Here is a 20,453-nt window from a genome sequence, read left to right as displayed (position 1 = left end):
GCCACAACAGCTAATGTTAGTTGTTTTCCGGATTCCCACATCGCACTTTTGCATTGCACAGATGAAAAACGTCTTTTATTCTTGACAAAACAAAGAGTGAGAGTCCAGTCAGGCCGGTGATAAAGAAAGGACTTACTGTAAGGACACCCGTAGGTCTCCAGCCGGAGTCCGATCCTCCCGCTGGGGTTCCAGTCCAGAGGAATGAGGCGGAGGAAGCGAGCGATGGCCGGCTGCTGCAGTTTGTACTGAACCACACTGTCTGCATTACTGTTACCTGGAAAAGACTGAAATTACAAACATAATAAATACCAAAAAGTAAAAAACACACACAAATAAGTTTATTTATTTATCTCTTTATTTGTTTGTTACTTTGTAGAATTACATTTCGCACAGAAGTCAGGTTTTTATCCAAATATAACACAACTTTAAACCGAGCAGAAGACATCCGTTAAATTAAAGGGACGATTAGGAGCTGGGCTCATCAACATTAACTGCTGGTGACACTAATTCTCCAGTCGATGCAGAAATGACTGCTCAAAGGGTTGATGTGATCAAAAGGCACTGATCGCTCACGTTGCTGGACATGCGTATGAAAACACCATCATGTGAACCATGAGGATACGTTGTTAAAGCACTTACAGTGGAAATACTTTGACTTGCCAGTATTTGTAAGTAAAGTACTTTATTTTCATATGATATTCTTCTGGATTCCCAATGAACATTTCCTTCAAAGTCTGGAATATAAAGCGTGAACTGATCCGCTGAATGCTTTCTATCGCTCTCAACTGGTTAATTACATCCCTCCCTTGAAGTTGACATGCAGGTTAACTGGCTCCCCCACTGCTGAATAAAAGCTGAGACACATAATTAACTTATTAATTCCTCTGAAATCATGAGAGGGAAGTCTTCATATGATGAAGAGAGATGTCTTATAATGTATCGTTTGATGTTTTGATGCCCAGTATCAAAAATGTTTGTTGTTCTTTCAGCTAAAAGGAGCCAATTAAATTCACTGCTGGATGCACGAGCAACATATTTGTTTGGTGTGTGATTATACTTCTGTGTATGTCGTCGATTAGACTCATGGGAAGGAAGTCTATTCACACACAATGTTAAGGAGGCGTACACTGCTGGTTCCTGTGTTCACACTGTTAATTACCGGCCATTTAATGAATTTACACAACAGGTGGGTTTGGATGTTGCTTATGAGTTACTCAACGGAATGGAAAACGTGTTAAGCAGATGAGAAGTTCTTGTTTTCACTCACAAACTTTCTTTTTTTTTTACACAAAAAAACCCTCAAAGTAATAAAAAGAGAACTTCCCCTCTGCTGGTTTCTAAGCTAAAAGCAGATCAACTCTCTCCTCTGACTGACTCTGTGAGCTCGACTGACTAACGCACAGAAGTTGGGAAACACTTTGAAATGCGACTGGGATTGTGCTCAGTTTATGCAGAGTGTCAGATCAACGTGTCTTTAAGCCGTGAGAAGTCGTCCTCTGCTCTCTCAGAGACCATCCTCAGCGCTGAGATTAGCTGGATTCCTTCCATGTGGGGGAAATTGCCTCGGCTCTCCTTCTAATCAAAAGCTCCTCTCTGCACCGCTGTAACAGACGTGGGTTTACCCGGGATGAATGTCCATTCTCACAGTGTGTTAATATACCATGTTTCCATGTTTGTATTGTGCGGCTCACGGGGGGCCATGCAGGTCAACAAGCTCTCTCTGCTGACAGGATGCATCACGGTTTTTCCTTTTTCCACAAATTACAACTTAATATTCCTGTGGCTGCGTACTGAACCGTGCACCATCACCACAGCGGGACAAATACAAGGCCAACACGGAACAACACAGAAGAAGAGTTGTGTGTGTGTACCAGGAGGTGGGAGGTGATGCCTCGCTGCCTCCGCTGTCCACCTGACGGATTTCTTCATTAATCAGCTCTACAGAGACCAGCTGCCTTTCTGACATTACGTCAAAATGTATTCGTCAAAAGCCTTTCCATAATCCATCTAGCGCATCAACTCTTTTTTCGACAAAGGCAGAAACCACCTCAGAAGAGCCTAAAAACTTTTTTGTCGCAATTGAAGTAGTTTTATCAATTTGTGCCGCTTCAATACAGAAACTTCAAAGTGCACATAGAAATATGTAACACAGCTGATTCACCACTTCAAGTTGTCCCATCCGTTCTCATGACTTTATCATTCTTGGAAGAAAAAAGCAAACAAACTGAGAGAGAGATTGAACGTGTGTGTAAGAGCACCACAGCTTTGACACGGTGGAATGTGTCCTCATTGGTTTCAGCATCTGGCCGCAACGCGTCGTCTCAGCCAGGAAAGAGACGCTCGGCTGCCTCTCTGTCTCGCTCTGTGTCCATCAACGGCAGCGTAACTGTTTTGGCAACAGGTCTGCACAGTCAGCAGAGCTCTTTCATTGGTTCATCCATTATTAATGAAGAGTCAAAGGCTCCTGATGACTGTGATTATCTCCTCAGGATGGACTGATCCCTGCAGACCGGCACTGCTAAACACCATATCCTCTGTAAATATGAGTGTGGAAGTGCAGGCAAATGAATTGTAATGAACTCTTACCTGATACTCACAGAACTGTTTGTGTAACAGTACTTAAGGTGGTACTCTTTTAAACCACCTTACTCATCATTTTGAGATTCTGGGCTTAAATCTTTTTGTTTTCTTTGAGGCTAGTGTAAATAAAATGTTCAAAATACACAATTAGGTGTTTATTTTACTATAGATGTCAGATGTCTACTTTATTCTGCAGATTTCTCCTAAATTCACAATAAGTTAGCATTAGAATATTTCTTTCGCATTTTTAAACACAACATTTCAGAAAACTCGCTCTGAACACACGATTATTGTTTTAAAAGACATGTTCACCAAAGATACCGATCATGTCTTCCTGCCAGTGTGACTATAGTTAAAAGACGATGCATTTAATGAGAGGGCTATTCAATTAATGGCAAGCAAGAGTTAAGAGTGTGCAACACATGTTTAGTGTTCACTGTGAATTCATTTACACATCTCTTCACACATACTGTATTTTCTACGTTAGTTTGAGATGAATTTAACGAAGCCTTAGCTACCTTCTGTTTGCCAGACAATACTGTGACTACCTAACACTTGAATAGGGTATTTGTGAAGTCGTGCTTCCTGTATATTTTTATTTTAAATTGCTTACATACTTGTTAAATACATTTTAGAGAAACATCTTAGTGAAGAAACACCACCTACGGACTCACCCCTATACTGTCCTCCTGTCTGTACTGCTTCCAGTTGTGACCCGTGTCGCTGAACATCAGCAGGTACGACGTCAGCCAATCAGAGCTGCCGTAGCGGCCCTGAGTCGCGACAGCGGTGATCTTGGTCCGCTCGCCGAGGTCGACCTCCAGCCACTGATACCTGTCTGAGGTGAGAGGAGACCAGCCTCCAGCTCCTGCAGGGAGAGAGATTAATACATTATATTTCATTCTCCGAGGCATAAGTATACGTGCGTTGACCTTTAAGTCTGACATTGTTACACAGCCTGAATAATAGCACATTATTGTGCCATAGTTGAACAGTATTTATAGCTTGTTGTGTTGGGACAGATTATTGGTTTCATTCCAAGACACTGCAAGATTTATTTAATGTAGAAAATTGAATATAAAATAATTTATTGCACTCAGAATTATTGTGTATTAGACAGAACATTTCCTTTTATCCTTTTATGAGTCAATTTGTCTTCATACATCAAAAGAAGACATTCATCAGAATGAAAGCCTCAAATTGTGTTCAATTTTCCAATTTACAAACCTGCCGCCTCCACAGCTTTTCATGCTGGTTTGACATTTGTCTTAAGAATGAGATTCTTTTTTCTAATGACACAATGCAACGTTGTTTAGCGGGCTTTCTGCTCGACACGCTTTCTTACTTCTTTTCCAAACAGCACACAAATGCACCATTATGCATCAAATCAAATGTTTTTGTTATCGCAAAATGGCCTGCTGCAATTTTCACATCGCATGAGGCACATTTTTGTGTCAAAATACCATTTTAAACTAAATATTGCCACGCTGCAGAGGTCATGGCCTCCAAATCATATTCTACAGACTCAAGAAAACATCTTTGTTTGCAACAGATCCCCACAAAAATCACACCATAATCACTGTTTTTCACAATAATATAATAATTATTACAATTCCCTCTAATATTGCAAATCATATTTCATTGCAATATAAGTCAAAATAATCACAATTAGATGTTTTTTTTTATTGTTTTGCTACTAATCAGGTGTTACGTGCCGTGTTGTGTTGGTGCTTTCCCTCTGTTTACCCTCAGTGTCCTCTCGGGTGCCGCCCTCTGTCCCGGATGCCAGCTGCAGCGGCTGATTGGACGCGGCTGCGTTCAATCGCGATTAGCGGTGGATAAGAGGAGAGGAGCTCCAGAAGGACAACTCCTTGGGCAACGCGTAGTGGTGGAGCTGCGTGTGTGTTGCTGTGGACGTGTTGCTGTGGACCATTGGCGCCTTTGTTCCAGCCGTGTGGGCTGTTGTCTGTATCGTGTCGCTTTCTTTCTATCTATAAGAAAGTAGTTTTCTTTTGCTGCCGTGCAAGCAGCTAGCCATTTATGCAATAAATACTCCTTTTGTTAAAACGTCATCATTGCTCATTCTCTCTTTCCCCGGGAAATTTACACCGTTACTCCCCGCATCCCTTAGATGCCAAACGGGGAACGTAACAACAGGTAATTGTTCCAAAACTTAAGTACAGGACAAAATAAAATGCCTCATTGTGGCACTATAGGAAGCCACTGCAGTTCATCCTGGGCCATATTTCATGGCAATCCGTGCAGTAGTTGGTGAGATATATATTAGTCTGGACCAAAGTGTCGGAGCCATCCATAGAGCCACATTTGCTCCTCTCGATGTCCTGACATAAGATCCATTTGCTGGTATCTCCTTTGACCTCATTGCTGAGATATTTTACTGGAATTAGTTCACGACAAACAAGTTTACTGCACATTGTTGAGTATTGCATTTCCGAAACAAAACATCATCAATATGCGGTTGAGCTGCCATGCATTGATCCGTTGCACAGAATGCAAGACCATTAGCGTCCTCATATCAGATATAGCATTGCTAAGAGGCTGTGGCGTGATCTATTGATTAGTTGTATAGTTTGTTTGCAGCTCTGCATCCTTTGCTATGTAGAATATCAACAATTGGAGGTTGTGGTGCCAAGCATTGATTAGCTTTACAGTACCCCTGCAGGTCTGCATCCTGTCCCGTATTAAATATCACCAACAAAGAGCAGTGTTGTGACATATTGATCAGTTGTATTTTAGATGAACAGGTTGAAAGAACTGAAAAGAGGGATTGATGAAAGAAAGACTGATGAGTATTTAAAATTCAACAGGCTTGTGGCATTTCCTGTGTATTGCCTATTGCTTATTATGCAATATGTCTTATCCGCAAACACTTTCAATAAAGGCTGTGGTGGTATTGATTAGCCTCATCCAAGCTCATGAAATGTGTCTTGTGTTTTCAGAGTCAGTTTGTGAACTCATATCTTTGTGTGGACCAACTTAAACCTTCAATGTGAGGACACATTTGGAGAGTAAGGACGTTTTGGCCGGTCCCTACATTGGGACAGACCTTCAAAGGCCGGTGTGAGGGTTGAGACTTGGTTTTAAGCTTCAGGTTAGAATTAGTTTTAGTGTAGGGTTAGGGTAAGGGGCTAGGGAATTCATTATGTCATTGAGTGTCCTCACAAAGATGTAAGTACAAGGGTGTGTGTGTGCGTGTTGGAAAGTGCTTTGTCAGGTCAAAGCGATGCCTCAGAGCTCCAACGCCAGATGGACGATTCTGAAGGAGGAGGCTGCTGACCAGCGTCCCACTAAGTGCTCACACACACACACACACACACACACACACACACACACACACACACCAACATTGGGAGTCAATGAGCTCTTGGAAAGCATTAAAACAGGCAAACAAACAATGTAAATGTCACTTGTCCTCATGTTACCATGCTGTTGTCTGTTTGTTGTTGCAGCAGCAGGAAGCTAACATTTTGAAACAAAGCAACCAACAGAATGTATCCTAAGCCTCCAGGGGACAGTGCTGAGCTATTCATCTTTGGAAGAGGAGCTGAAGGCAATGTGATGCCCGAGAGCCTAAAGAGTCTTTCTGCCACACAAAGTTAGTCATTCTGTGTGTGACTTGTGTGGTTCAGCATTCAGCTAAATAGCTAAAGTCAACAAGCAGGGACCTAGAGGAGATGTTGGAGCTTCAGGAGTACTGTATGCACTGAACTGAGAGTTTGGCAGCAAACAACTAACAAGCAGGATGGCTCTTATGTAACGGCCCCGGTACCCCGTATCCTCACAGTAACTGTCACAAAATACTCAGAGAGACACAAACCTCCAAGGTTTTGGACAAACTGGGCAAAGTTCCATGACCCTGCAGTGTGAAGAGTTGTTCAATCGTAGCGCAACGAGGACAGAATTTGCATTTGTCCTCCTGAATCTGACATCGTCAATCCACAAGAGGCTCCCTTCCAGCACCCTGGCACTGCTCAGATTTCCCAGGACACTGAGGTGTGTCAAGCTTGCAGTTGACGCACCTTTAGTGGGTCCAGTGAACACGGGCACACATTTTAAGGGGGTGCACGGATGTCAGCTTTCAGAGATTCCCACAAAACAAAACCCATGAAACTGCAACACCGCTGGTTCAAATCCACAACGTTTGCATTGTTTCCTGAGGCTCTCCTCTGTAACATGTCCAATAAAGACAAAATGCCAAAGATGCAAATAAAATACTTAAAATTCAAGAAGGATAGGTTTGCAGGAGGTTTCAGGGTAAAATATTTGGTCCACTAAATCCAGTCATGGCAAAATGTCTTCTTTCGGTATTTTCATTAAATCTTTGTTAAATCTTTGCCTTTTATTTATGTGTTGAAGTAATACTAATTGCTACCAAAGTTGAGTGTGAAAAGTGAGACTGGAAAATAAATCAGTCTCCGTATTCTCTCACTTTGCCTCTGGACAACGTGTGGTGGCAGAGGAGAAAAGCTCAGCAGTGAAAAATAAAAATCGGTCTAGCGGTTGATGGAACCTGATCTTTAAAGAGCTAAAGGCCAAAGCTAATAAGCAGTTGACTAACGGACGTGTCCAGTAAGAGGAGAACAGAAAAGAGCAGACACTCTGACCTTTACTCATGAAGATTAGACTGGGAAAGAAGAAGAGGGAATCGGAAGGAAACAGCTCAGAGACAGAGCGGCGTTCCACAGATTTGCTGTGTCCACCCGGACAGACATAATTGAAACAGAAGGGAAGTGATGGCTGGCGGTCTGAACACTTTCCGACACGGCTGTCACTATAAATCAAACAGATCTCCCTGTTTTCCTTCTGTCCCTTGTGTCTGTCAAGGAACCCACTTTAACCAGCCACTGAGAAATGTGTTAATGACGGTCAGAAGTGTGACATCACTGCTCTGCCAGCCAATGAGAACTACAAACTCCAATGTCAGGGGCGTTACCAATCCCGATAGCCCCAATGGTGGGGCAATCTGTGTGATTGATGTTGAGAAGCTTTGCTTAACTAGAAACTGTCAAATCATAACGAGAAAACTTTGCTGACCCCAAAACGGTTTGAGAGCGATGCTGTATTTTCTCCTCCGGGATGAAATTGTTTTTATTTGAATGTCGAGACTGTGTCTGTGAGCCTGTCGTGCATATTTGTACATTTGACTTAACCACACAGACAAATACAAAAAAACATACATTTAGAGCGAAGGAAGGGAAGCACTTTTGACCACTCGGACAGCTAAGCCTGACATGGTGTATAGTTGTGTGTCAGAGCATCACAGCCTTCACAGGGAGCCACCATGGCTATGCGGTTGTCATGATGACACTTGCCTCTCTGTCCTATTCTGTCTCCTCTCTTCCCTCCAGCTCCAGCATCCATTATGGATCTTTCTAGATCTTGTCGGAGCCTGTCACCAGCACACCTGCGCAGCTGTCCTCAGCATTTCCTCATTGAAACACACACGTGTTTACTTCCCTCATTAAGTCCCGGTGTAAATATACCAGGAACTTTCACCCCTCTGTCAGCATTGCTGTACGTTCCTCTGCCTGTCTGATATAAGGTTATACTTTCAATTTATCTTGAAAGATGAAGGGCCAATTCTGTTTCACAAAACAAAAACGTAACTCGAGGTGGGTTGACTGCTCTCTTCTCGTCTGATACTTCAGTAATCCACTTCACCGGTGAGGGCTCTGACACCCGAAACCAACTCAATTTGTCTTCCTCTTGTTATTGGAGCAGTACAGGTAGCGTATGTCACAGGTGAGGATAAGAGCCGGTCAGGCTGCACAGCTCTCATTCTGCTCTACCGTTGAAGGGAAACCAAGCGTGACGCGAGTCCGCTCCGGACACCAGCTTCACTATAAGGACAAGATGGATGGATAGAGTTAAGAAAGGACTGCTGAATCATCAATAATGCACCGATATTCCACCTGATGGGTCCGGAGGACAGACGGGAACATGCAAAGAGAAAAGACATGAGTGAAATGAAGAGTCAAGCGCAATGGAAAAGACCGGACAGGCAGAGGAAGAGGCGGGTAGGAGAGTGAACAGGAAGACGGGTAGCTGAAAGGAACAGAAGAGAGACATGTAACAGGCAGACTGGTATATACTTGGAGTGAGAGCTCGTAATTTGCATGAGAATACCAAGCCTGGATGGTAATTTCAGCAACCTGATAACATGTCAGACGGACAGAGAGCCTAATGGGAGGCTGGAAAACATCGGCTGTCCCCTTCAGGCAAACATATTTCGATTGGAGTCTCAAGTGTAACACTGGAACTTTACAATTAAGTACGAACTGAACATGCACATGGAAATCAATTAGTTGGCAATCAATTCACACAACCAGAACAGGCCAATCTAGTTTAGATGCAAAATGATTACTGTGGCACAATGATTGCTTATAAATTTGATTCCAACATAATTGCAACAGCATCACCGACTGTCACTGTTGCCCGACAATAAAATAAAACAGTAAAACAGAGCTGGCTGGATTAGGTCTTACAGATGAAAGACGTGTCTGCGGAGGAAGTGAAAGTAATTATTAGATAAAAGGCGTAAATGGGAAATCAAAATGAAGAATAAGACGGACTGAGGATCTACACAGAGCGGTGGGAAGCCCAACATAGTGAGTCAATCATCCAGCAGCTTCTTGGTGAAAGAGACATTTATCTCCAATCAGCCACCTGCCAGAGATTTTCAATCCCGGCACCAGATGTAAAAATGATGTGCATGAGCAACATAGTGAGTGTGCCACCTTTCAGAAGAAACTGCTCTGTATAAAAGATAATCTCCATGCATGCTTTAGACCGGCACACACATGTATCACTGCTCAGCTTTGTGTGATAAGCATCGTTTTTTTGTGTGTGTGGCAATAAAGAACCTCAAAGAGGGTATTTGTGGACTTTCTGAGCTGAAGCCTTTGCCTGCATGTTAAGCACGCCATAATCCGTTAAACCATGCCATGCTGTAGGTCTCAACAAAGACTATATCAACTGGCTATGGATTACTGGTGCCAGATGAAGAAAACAACATCTCTGATTCATGTTGAGAAAGATTGAGCGAGTTAACATCTTTTAAAAGAATGGAGTGGGGATTGGGCTCATGCCGTGCATGAATGTCGAGATCCAGGTGATGGACTCTTTAGTGTGTTTTTGGTGTCCTGACCATAGAAGGAGGACTTAGTCATCGGGACGTCACCCATTGGTTTGTGGACTGCGGTTTTGGCATTTTGGCCACCGCCATCTGGAGCGGAAGTGACATTATTTGAACTGCGGAGGAGTGAGGTAGAGACACCGAATATGGCCACTGCCAGTGGTCGCGATAGCCTTCAACACAAAATATGTTATTCTACTAAACAATAAAAAATCACAATGCACAATGCAGTCTAATATTCAGCCGAATCATCCTGTAAAATCCAGTGTTTTCCACTCATTACACATTCTCCAGTCTATAATCCAATCTGTCTTCCTTACCGTCTCTCCTGTTGAGTTTGGCGAAGCCCGGCGCGTGACTGCTGGACAGCTGTGAGGAACTTCTGAAGGACGATGGCGGCAGATTGGACACTAACGTGCTGTCACACGCCTCTGTCAACCAATCACAAAGAAGAAAAAGAAGCATACATGGTTAGGGCTTCACACTTATCTATTGCCTACGCTTTGAAAGTCCAATCTTTTCTAAGCTCTGCTTCTCAAAGTTCAAGTGAACTGACAGGGAAAGCCCAAACAGGATGTTTTGTGTTTTCATTCGAGGAAACAAGATGTTCATGATAATCAATAATATATGCTAATGTCACGCGGCACTGTATCTATATTCTGTAAATAAGAAGTGGATGAAGTCCCCGTGCATCACCCTTTGGTTTGTGCACTGCTGTTTTGAAGCCTCGAGTTCAGCATTTTGGTCATCGCCATTTTCTTTTTTTGCCACCAGAACTTTAATCTTAATCTTATCTAAATGGACCATCGTTTACTAAATGAACATCATGCTGTGTTGAAGAAGACTTGAAACTAGAGATTGAGACCATAAACTCATGTTTACAATGTTTACTGAGGTAATAAATCAAGAGAGAAGTAGTCATTTTCTCATAGACTTCTACACAACCAGAGGAGTCGCCCCCTGATGGCCATTAGAGAGAATGCAGCTTTAAGACACTTCTGCATTCACTTTTCAAACCCAGAGGTTGCTCCCTGACTAGAGTGAAGCAGTGGCTCCATCATTGGCTCCTCACAGTGTTGCGGCTAAAGGAATAAAATATTGTATTGCAGCTGCTGTGAGACTGAGTATAAAAATGACAAAGCAATAAACAGTATCAATAGTTATGTGTGAGATGTACAAATCTAAAACCCATCCATTCAACAGTATCGACGTCTCATCTTTTTAGAGGTTCAGAACAGTACAGATGGTAAAACAGAAGTATCAAAACATAGCATGAGGGGCAGAGGACAGAAAAGCAGACGGAAAGAACCTCTTCTCCAGACTGATGAACACAGCAGAGAGCAGAGGTGAACACTAAAACCACTCTGAGGACGGCACAATACCAGACGCAGCTGGAGGTTATTATCATCCTCCATCTCGTAGACTGAGTGAAGAACTGATGCTGAGAGATGAAAATCATCCGCACTTGCTTTCAGCTTGACCATCGTGCATTTCAGTATTCATCCAGGTGTAAAACACAAAGAAGCAAATGCCTTCATATCCAAAACAAAAGGTTGTCACAGCGTCGTCTTTGTTCCTGTTGAGTCTGTGAATATGAGCACACGAGTGGCAGAGCGGAGTCTAATCATTGAGAAGCAGGTTTTTAATGGTCCCCAGGTGGAAACAGGTCTTTCAGCTGTAATGGCGCCATATTAGATGAATGAAGAGTGTAATAATGTGGATGAATGAATGTAGTAATCGTGTCGTGTCGTGTCGTGGAGATGAACGGCGTCCTGACTGGCTGGATCCTGATGGAGACGAATCAGTGTTGTCAGAAGAAACCTTTAACGTTTCACACTTTAATTCTTTGTGGATGACTGGCAATAAAAACGTCATATATTATTTGCATCGCAATACTTATCCTTTTAATTGCCTTTTCTTTGCATCCAATAAATAGATGTACAGGTGTTTAGATTTGCAAACATCTGAAAATGCAAAATTACACCAATTCAATACAGTTATCTTGAGAGTGTTGCAATTTTAACCTGGTCGAGGGTCCTATTAAACTAAGCAATGATATTAAGCCCTCCTACCTATCCTATAACGTTCGCACAGTCTCTTAATTATTTTTAGATTAAAATACAATTTAATAAATCTAGTCTTGTCTAATGAGGCACTGCAGCAATAACTATTTCATTCATCGTTTGGAGAAACAGTGTAGTCAACAGTAAATTAACACAGAGCAGGCTGTGGTGTGATTGTAGGCCACACATACATTCGCACAGATTCATGAACGTCGGCTCAATAAATATTCACATCTTCTCCCCCTCGAGCTCCGAACTCTAAGCTAAAGCCAAACTAACGCTGCCTCCATCTAAAGCCTCTCTGTTAATGGATGATGTTCTCCGACGCTGAGATAAGAGACAATTATTATGATTCATGCTGCGGTGCGATCCAAGCCCACAACTCTGACAACGAGGCTTTTAGATTTGATCACTCTGTCAGCATTAGTGTCAAGTACTTCATCTGCCTCTCGATATCCACCACGGCCTGATGATTTCACTTTTGAAAACGGCAATAACTCTCCATTTAAAGAGACACAGATTTCATAACATGCTGCATTATTTATCTCGAGTTCATATTTCATGCCTATATGCCTTTAACTAACAAATGAGACACTGGTAGAGCTTCCTCTCTCCCACCTCTGACAGAGTGCAAGTACTTCTGAAAAAGACTACATCTCCCAAAATACCTTGCAGTTTAAATATTTGGCCGACCTAAAGAGGACAAATATTTGAATGTGTTAACATGATGTTAAAGGCTGTAATGTAATGTAAAAAGCTTAAAGTCAACATTTACTTGTCAATATTGATTTGCAGTTTCAAGAACTCATAGTTCATAGTTCAGTGTTCATGGAGGAATGTAAATTAAATCAACATGCTGTAAAGACATCTTCTTGCAAAAAAATTTGTTTCAATGATCTTTTAGCATGTCCTCTCATTGTTGTTTAATATTAATAATGTTGACGATAATGATGATGATGTTTATGGAGTAAATGTCACCAGGATGGCCGAGCGGTTAAGGCGTTGGACTTAAGATCCAATGGGCATAAGCCCTCGTGGGTTCGAACCCCACTCCTGGTAATATGTGATACTGATCGCTCGATATAAACATGACACTTGCATGTGTATCTGAATGCAAATGTCTACTTTGCACGTAGCCTTGGTTTGCAGAAACGTACAATGCCATTATTTCTTCGTAAGGACATGGAGGGTTATTGGTCTCTGTCACCTATAGTAAACACATCTCTTTGGGCACATGACTGATGTCGTCGTTCTTCTTGGGAGGATAATATAGCATTATTTGTAATGAAACACTAGTTTTTGACGTTGACATTTTGTGGCTTTCATAGGCTTTATTTGGATAAAAAGACAACTTTGCAAACTAGTTCTATTAGAAAACACGTTAAGATCAAACTGTAACACCTGTGTTTCACTTGTTCATTGTTGTTTTTTTTCATAGTAATAATGTTTTATTGCATGTGACACCAGGATGGCCGAGAGGTTAAGGCGTTGGACTTAAGATCCAATGGGCATAAGCCCTCGTGGGTTCGAACCCCACTCCTGGTACACATGATATGTGATATATTAGAATTTTTCTAGCACCAAACAACTAATAGCTAAAGAGATGTAGTGGAGTTATTACTTAGTACCTGTGCATGTTATCAGAGATTCTGTTGCATAAATTTAAAACAAAAAAGCATTTTGTACTACATCACTAGTTGAGAGTGTATCATAGTGGCTGCAGTCAGTGCAATAAAGGCGTTCTTATTGCGCGCAAAAATGACTTACAACTTGTTGTGTCGTTCATAAGCCATTTGGTGAGAGTGGACTGTTATAATATGCCAGTGTAGTTGTTAATGCTTTATGTTAAAAACGCTACACCTAGAGCCTTTAGAGGTTTATATATGCACATGGAGAGTTTTAATTCTGTGAATATTCAGTCCAGCTGATTAAAAAACATCAGAAAGCCTCCAGCTTTGCCTCGGTGACACTGTGGCTCTGAGAAGTTTCTCTTTGATGATGAAATGATCTGGTATTGAGTCTGAAGTCCATTTAGGAGAGTTTGTTACAGCAGTGATCATAAAGAGTCCTGATGTACATTACACACACTGAGCCTCACAGTGGCTCTTTATCGTCGGTCTTTAAGATCTCTATCATTAGTAATAGAGTGGTTTTGAGCTTCGTACATATTTATTTCCACTGCTTTAGATGCGGTCCAGCTACTCAACAGTCGTCAGAAGGCCTCCAGCTCTCTGGTCCTCTGAGGCTCCTCCTGATTGTCTTTATCCCTGCAGGCTTTCACACTTATACTGTGGGTGGTGGGAGAGCCCTCAGCGGGAAGAGCAGGTGAATTACAGTAGTCTGAAGAGGTGAAATGAGAGGGACGGCTCTCCAACGCTGAGTGCTGTAATCTCTGAGGAGATCATGTGTGTTGAGAGCACAGCCTCGCTGAGGTAACATGAGAGAGAGACAGAGACAGAGAGAGAGAGAGACAGAGACAGAGAGAGAGAGACAGACAGAGAGAGAGACAGAAGCACTTTAAAAACACCGGGCCGGTTTCTCTCAGCTGAGCTTTGGCATTTAAGAGCCGGCGTCCCTGACATTGTGACCAGTGAAGCACAAACACGGACGACTCAGAGGGAAATGGAGCTAAATGTTGAATACCTGCTGGACTCTGCAGCCACTGAACCTCGACACCGACCCCGGCTGTGTTAGACAGAGATCTCCATGAATATTAAACCGCTGCAGCTTCACCCTCGGCACGAACTGGAAAACAAACGCACCTCCTTCCTGTTTCTGTCAGACTCAACGTCTAAACAAGGGTGAACTTAAAGAGCTTCCCCTGGCATTTACCTTTGAGGCTCCAGACTAATGAAGTTGACATTTCTGACTAAGTAGCATTGTTTGAAACCAACAGTAAGTGGTTCAAGATGTCAGAGCTATTTCAGCAGAAACAGCCATTTCTTTGACTCTGGAAAAGCTATTATGACAAATAACGCTTGTAAATTGAGAGCTGTTTTGCTTCAAGATGAGACCACTTCAGATGCAATTGCAGGAGAAAATATAGTTGAAGAGGTGATTGATAGATGTCTCAGCCTGTAACAGAACATAGGAAGGGATTAAGCTCTCTTAAATCTACTGTGGTAGAAGATAACAGTGTGGACTGACCTATTACTGGGCCAAAATGAGACCCCATTACTTCCTCAGGTGAAAAAAAGAAAAGAAGTGTAATGCAGAACTTCACTGACAAGAGCAGGTTTTTAATCTCAATAAAATATCCTCCCATTAAATGAATGTGTAATAGCTTCTTGTACCTGATGAGGATTTAAAGGGAGAGAAAGAGTCAAACCTCTCCTACAGTTCATCTATTCATCCACAAGTGTCTTCTATCATTCGAGGTGAATAAACTGAGAATCTGACGGCAGTAAAAAGTCAGTAAAAAAATCTTCAGAGTCCCGGGGCCTTGGCGCTGTCAAGCCCGATTAATCACGACTGACGTGATGGGTAGACTTGTACTTGGCACAGGAGAGCCAGAGAGGGAGGCCACAGCTCATGCACCTGCATTGTCCACTTCTTTACTGTTTCACTGAATAACAAAGTGCCCACAGAGTCCACGACGGAGCCGGAGACCCTGAATACCGATGAGCTCCATCCATCACCTCCACAAACAGCAGTGAACAGAAAGAAGGTCCTGCACTTCAGAGCTCCGTAAGCCCCACAGACCCAGAGTTCAGTGCTACTCAGAGCCGACTCGTTCAGCCATTCAGAGCATGTAGCAGTAAGCAGGATAATGAGGCTCCGACGGATGCTTGTTTTTGCTGCAGAGCACCAACAATCATCCTCCAGCAGAAAACATCAATGTTCATATTACTAATCCGCTCAACTTCTACCTCCAGTTAGACCCGAAGAGACCGCACTGGCACTGAAAATCTACTTGGGACTTTGAGATGGCACAGTAATATTTATCACTAACGCAGTTTCTGTGGTACAAAGATAATCTGATGATGCTGAAGACTTGAGGATGTCTTGGTGAGACCAGCCTCCTCAGTTTGTATGAGCATGTTACCACGGCACTGAATGCATTATTAACAGTTGTAAGTAGTTTTGTTGTTGTTGTTGTTATTCACGTAGCATTACGTTTCTGCCATGTGGCTTCATTCTCTGCTCAAGTAGAAATAACTTCACTTGATCAGCTCTTTGCTAGAATAATACTAATGGATCACAATGAACCTTTACCAGGAGTGGGGTTTGAACCCACGAGGGCTTTTGCCCATTGGATCTTAAGTCCAACGCCTTAACCACTCGGCCATCCTGATGACATCAGCAGCATCTATATCATCATTATCATCGTCATCATCATGGGTACTTGGAATAATGAGTTGTCTGGGAACGTAATTTTCGTAACTTTCACTTTAACAATCATTCACAGAATAAACAATATACCACGTTCACGTCTGTACGGGAGGCCTACATTTAAAGCTGCAGTCGGAAGCAGGTTAGCTTAGCTACAAAACAAAGCAAAACAAAACCCACCAAGAAGAAATGCTTGAGTTTAATAATGAATACGTTATGTCTCATTTGTGTAAAACCGATCTGTTGTGGTTGTTTCCATACTTTAGGATTTCATGCTTTAATTAAATGAGCACGTTAAGCAGTGAGAAAGGAGCCTCCTCAGTTTGAATGAGCATGTTCCCACGGCACTGAATGAAGTCGAGTCAGGCAAGCCTGGGTGAGCTGGAACACTAATCACAGTGAGAGAAAATCAAATATCATAACATTTTTTACCAAATCCTTCAATATTGATATTGCAATGATGTTGTAGGCTTGACCATTGGCGGTTTCACGAAATATTTAGACGCAACTTCTTGTTGGCGACCCTGTTGATGTAGCACAGTGTCAACAAGTTCTCAACAGTTACAGTGGAGCGGTCGGTGGCAATGACATTCGTGATCTCAGGCTCCCTTTAACTGCTAAACAGGAAATGTATGAAAAACAAATCACCAAAATCATCAAAAATAGGAATAAAATATATATAAAATAGAATACTGTGGTGGAATAGTGTGCAGTAGTGGTTAAATGAATAAACAAGATAAAATTAATATATATATATATATATATATTTTAATTAATTTAATGCACATACCGTGTTGGATTTATATTCTGGCCGTGATAGATAGAACAAGCTGATTAAAACTGCTGAATTATTCAACAGGAGCCAGTATCGGTTCTCAAGCTGCCTGTGGCCCGACTTAATTGATTAATTGAAATGCAGAGCAGCGTACCGTGCTAACTAATACCCCGAAGGTAAGGACATGGCAGGAGCTCTCCTCTCCTCGTTTAATTAGCATTGCTTTGACACATAATTAATAGCACAGAATGAGAGAATCCGATCAGGCTTCACACCAGCATATGGCACCTTCCATCTACAGCCACGCTGCAACTGCAAAGACCTCGCCCAGCCATTTAATGCACTTCATTCTACGTATATAAACTGACACGGGGGGAATAATTTTACATATTTTAGGATAATATAAACATAAATTATGTCAACCTATCCGTAGATTGTTTACGCTTATGCTTGAAACAGACATTAATAGAAACAAAACAATGGCAATCACATTTAAAGGTCTTATTTATTATGTGCACAAAATTAACTAATCAGTAGAAATGGCAATTTATAAAACACTGCTGAGATTTGAACAATAATAATTGCATTATAGGATCTATCCATGAATGAAATGCACAGGAAACGGCCTCTCCTAATAGTCAGAAAACAAGCTAAAAGGTAATATTTCAAATTGAATGCTCAACAAAACGTGACAGATTAATGCACGAAGAAGCGTCTGAATAGGCTACGAGACATTTACATATTAATAAGACCTCTATTGAGGAAAAATAGTAAGAAAGGGAGTCTATGCTAATGAATTCAGCCTGTGAAGAGAGAGGTCGCTGAAAGAGGATATGACTACAACGGTGACACATAGCATGTATCTGGAAATACATTTTAAGACTAAACCGACAAACACGAGTCACACCACACATACATTCTGTAGTTGCTATCCCAACCTGAAATACACCTTTTTGTATTTAGAGATCTATGAATCCTTGCAGGACTTGCTGAACTAATTTGCATTTCAGCTGGAAAGTCAAAGAAATGAAATAGAGAAATAACACAAGAGCACTATTCAGCCCTGTCTCTTGAAGATTACACTCCCTTACAACAACACTTTCTTGTGAATTAAGTTTTGAGGGAAACTTTTTCCCGTCTTGGAATACATTTGCTTTTGTTGTATCACAAATATGTTTCTATTGAGTCTGCAGTGGTCCGCATAGGGAGCAAGTCTGGGGGGTGGATCGGTTGAAAAACACAGGGGACTGTTGTTAGTGTCCTGTGTGAACTGAGTTCCTTTGTTGCGCCTTTGTCTTGTTTCAATTTACAATGTTAGAGGTGCCAGATCCGACATTGTGTCTCAACGGCTCTCAACATGTCGACCGGCGGCTCGTAGCTAACGATGCAAAAAGTGCAAACTACAGCGAACGTGCTGACAAGTAAACCTGAGGGGCAACCGGAGGAAGGGTGCTACGCATTCAACTAGTTTGCAAAGTTGTCTTTTTTTCCAAATAAAGCCTATGAAAGCCACAAAATGTCAATGTCAAAAACTAGTGTTTCATTACAAATAATGCTATATTATCCTCCCAAGAAGAACGACGACATCACTCGTGTGCCCCAAAAAGATGTGTTTACTATAGGTGACAGAGACCAATAACCCGCCATGTCCTTACGAAGAAATAATGGCATTGTACGTTTCTGCAAAACAAGAATACATGGAAAGTGGACATTTGCATCCAGATACACATGAAATGTGTATATCGAGCAATCAGTAGCACATATTACCAGGAGTGGGGTTCGAACCCACGAGGGCTTATGCCCATTGGATCTTAAGTCCAACGCCTTAACCACTCGGCCATCCTGGTGTTAATTAATAATATAATAAAAACCAAAAAACACGGGAAGACACAATATTAGAACAATGACATCAGTCGTGGGTCCCGAAAAGATACTATAGGTGACAATAACCCACCATGTCCTTACGAAGAAATAATGGCATTGTACGTTTCTGCAAAAAAAGGCTACATGGAAAGTAAACATTTGCATTCAGATATACATGCAAGTGTCAGTTATATCGAGCAATCAGTATCATATATTACCAGGAGTGGGGCTCGAACCCACGAGGGCTTATGCCCAATGGATCTTAAGTCCAACGCCTTAACCACTCGGCCATCCTGGTGTTAATTAATAATATAATAAAAACAAAAAAACACGGGAAGACACAATATTAGAACAATCTACGACACATCAGTCGTGGGCCACGAAAAGATGTGTTTACGTTTAGATGACAGAGACCGATAGCCAGCCAAGTGTTTTTAAATACAGAGGCTATGACCTTTTTTCCAAGTTGTTCACGTTTCTGCCATGTGGGTTCATTCTCAGCTCAAGTAGAAGCTACTCCATTAGACTAGCTCTTAATTGTTCGCTGCTAGAATACCATTATATTACATTAATCTTTTACCAGGAGTGGGGTTCGAACCCACGAGGGCTTTTGCCCATTGGATCTTAAGTCCAACGCCTTAACCTCTCGGCCATCCTGGTGATGTTTGCAGCTTCATCAGCATCATGATCATCATCAACATCATCATCGTCATTCTGCACTCGAGAGAAACACGGTAGAATAAAAGCTTTTCTGCTTGGTGTCAAAAGATCTGTCAGATGGTTCATAAATGTGCAATAATGCATATGTACAGGGAGCAGCCCACACGAAAAGCAGCCTAATGCGTACGACACTAATCATCCGCTGCCTTTGAAAGGAGAGAACAACCCTCCTCCTCACTGCGTAGCGATGTGGGCGGCTGTGTGGGGAGACAGACATCAACCAAATGAAGTGATCAAAAACAGCAACGAGCAGCATTTAAAACCTCTTCATCTTCATACTGCCAGATTTAACTAAAGGAAGAAGAGAGAGTTGAAAGAAGTTGTTGAGAAACGAGATAATTTTTCTTTTTTACCCAGGGTGCAGTACAAACACTGCTGAAGCCCCAAATATACACTGTCAATCATAACAACACAATTATGCAGATTTAGAGGGAGGGCTGCAGGCTACATCACTTGTACTAATAGCTCCAGAGGGAGATATCATAAAACACCTACTAATCTACCAGCTGCACTAAGTAAGTGTTTTGAATATATTTGCCTCTTAATTAAAAACATCAACACATTTACGTAGAGAAAAAGCTAATTTTCATTCATTCAGGCAAAAAGAACACAAATATTCACATCATCCAGGCAGCTTACCAAATTAATTTATTTCACAAGTGAGACATTAAATCAAATGGGACACTAGGGGGGGGGGGGGGGGGGACAGCACTGCTTCAGTTTAAGGAGTTATGTAGAAAATACTGATGCTAGAACAGCGAATTAAAAGCCTCTTTTCTTGTCACTTCACTGATCTAAGGGTAATGTGTTCTTAATAATTGAATAACAGGAGCAACATTTTGAGCTCCCCGAAATGTTTGCGAATTTTTTTGCCTCAAGCACTGAGGTGACGTGATACATATTCTACAAACTGCACAGTGAGTTTGGACATGCCAACTTAAACAAACTCACTGTTAAAAAACAA

The 20,453-nt window shown here is 41.8% G+C and overlaps 1 protein-coding gene and 6 non-coding genes across 7 annotated transcripts in view; 2 read left to right on the top strand and 5 right to left on the bottom strand.

Moving 5' to 3' along the window:
• Nucleotides 1-20,453, bottom strand: part of LOC142956290 (contactin-associated protein-like 4) — a 78,838-nt gene that overhangs the window by 44,714 nt on the left and 13,671 nt on the right. The window contains exons 2-4 of the mRNA XM_076097812.1: nt 10,057-10,167; nt 3,255-3,448; nt 137-284 (exon numbers count right to left, since the gene is read on the bottom strand). Of these exons, the coding sequence (XP_075953927.1) occupies nt 137-284; nt 3,255-3,448; nt 10,057-10,167 (453 nt within the window). The remainder of the gene's footprint in view (nt 1-136; nt 285-3,254; nt 3,449-10,056; nt 10,168-20,453) is intronic.
• trnal-uaa (transfer RNA leucine (anticodon UAA)) lies at nt 12,776-12,858 on the top strand. The gene has a single exon. It is a non-coding gene; the product is annotated as a tRNA-Leu (tRNA).
• trnal-uaa (transfer RNA leucine (anticodon UAA)) lies at nt 13,262-13,344 on the top strand. The gene has a single exon. It is a non-coding gene; the product is annotated as a tRNA-Leu (tRNA).
• On the bottom strand, nt 16,012-16,094 carry trnal-uaa (transfer RNA leucine (anticodon UAA)). The gene has a single exon. It is a non-coding gene; the product is annotated as a tRNA-Leu (tRNA).
• On the bottom strand, nt 18,671-18,753 carry trnal-uaa (transfer RNA leucine (anticodon UAA)). The gene has a single exon. It is a non-coding gene; the product is annotated as a tRNA-Leu (tRNA).
• On the bottom strand, nt 18,985-19,067 carry trnal-uaa (transfer RNA leucine (anticodon UAA)). The gene has a single exon. It is a non-coding gene; the product is annotated as a tRNA-Leu (tRNA).
• trnal-uaa (transfer RNA leucine (anticodon UAA)) lies at nt 19,347-19,429 on the bottom strand. The gene has a single exon. It is a non-coding gene; the product is annotated as a tRNA-Leu (tRNA).

The sequence above is a fragment of the Anarhichas minor genome, unplaced genomic scaffold, assembly GCF_050575085.1.
Source record: "Anarhichas minor isolate MPS153535 unplaced genomic scaffold, ASM5057508v1 ptg000024l, whole genome shotgun sequence".
NCBI classification, from domain to species: Eukaryota; Metazoa; Chordata; class Actinopteri; order Perciformes; family Anarhichadidae; genus Anarhichas; species Anarhichas minor.
This window is presented reverse-complemented; position numbering and strand designations above follow the sequence as displayed.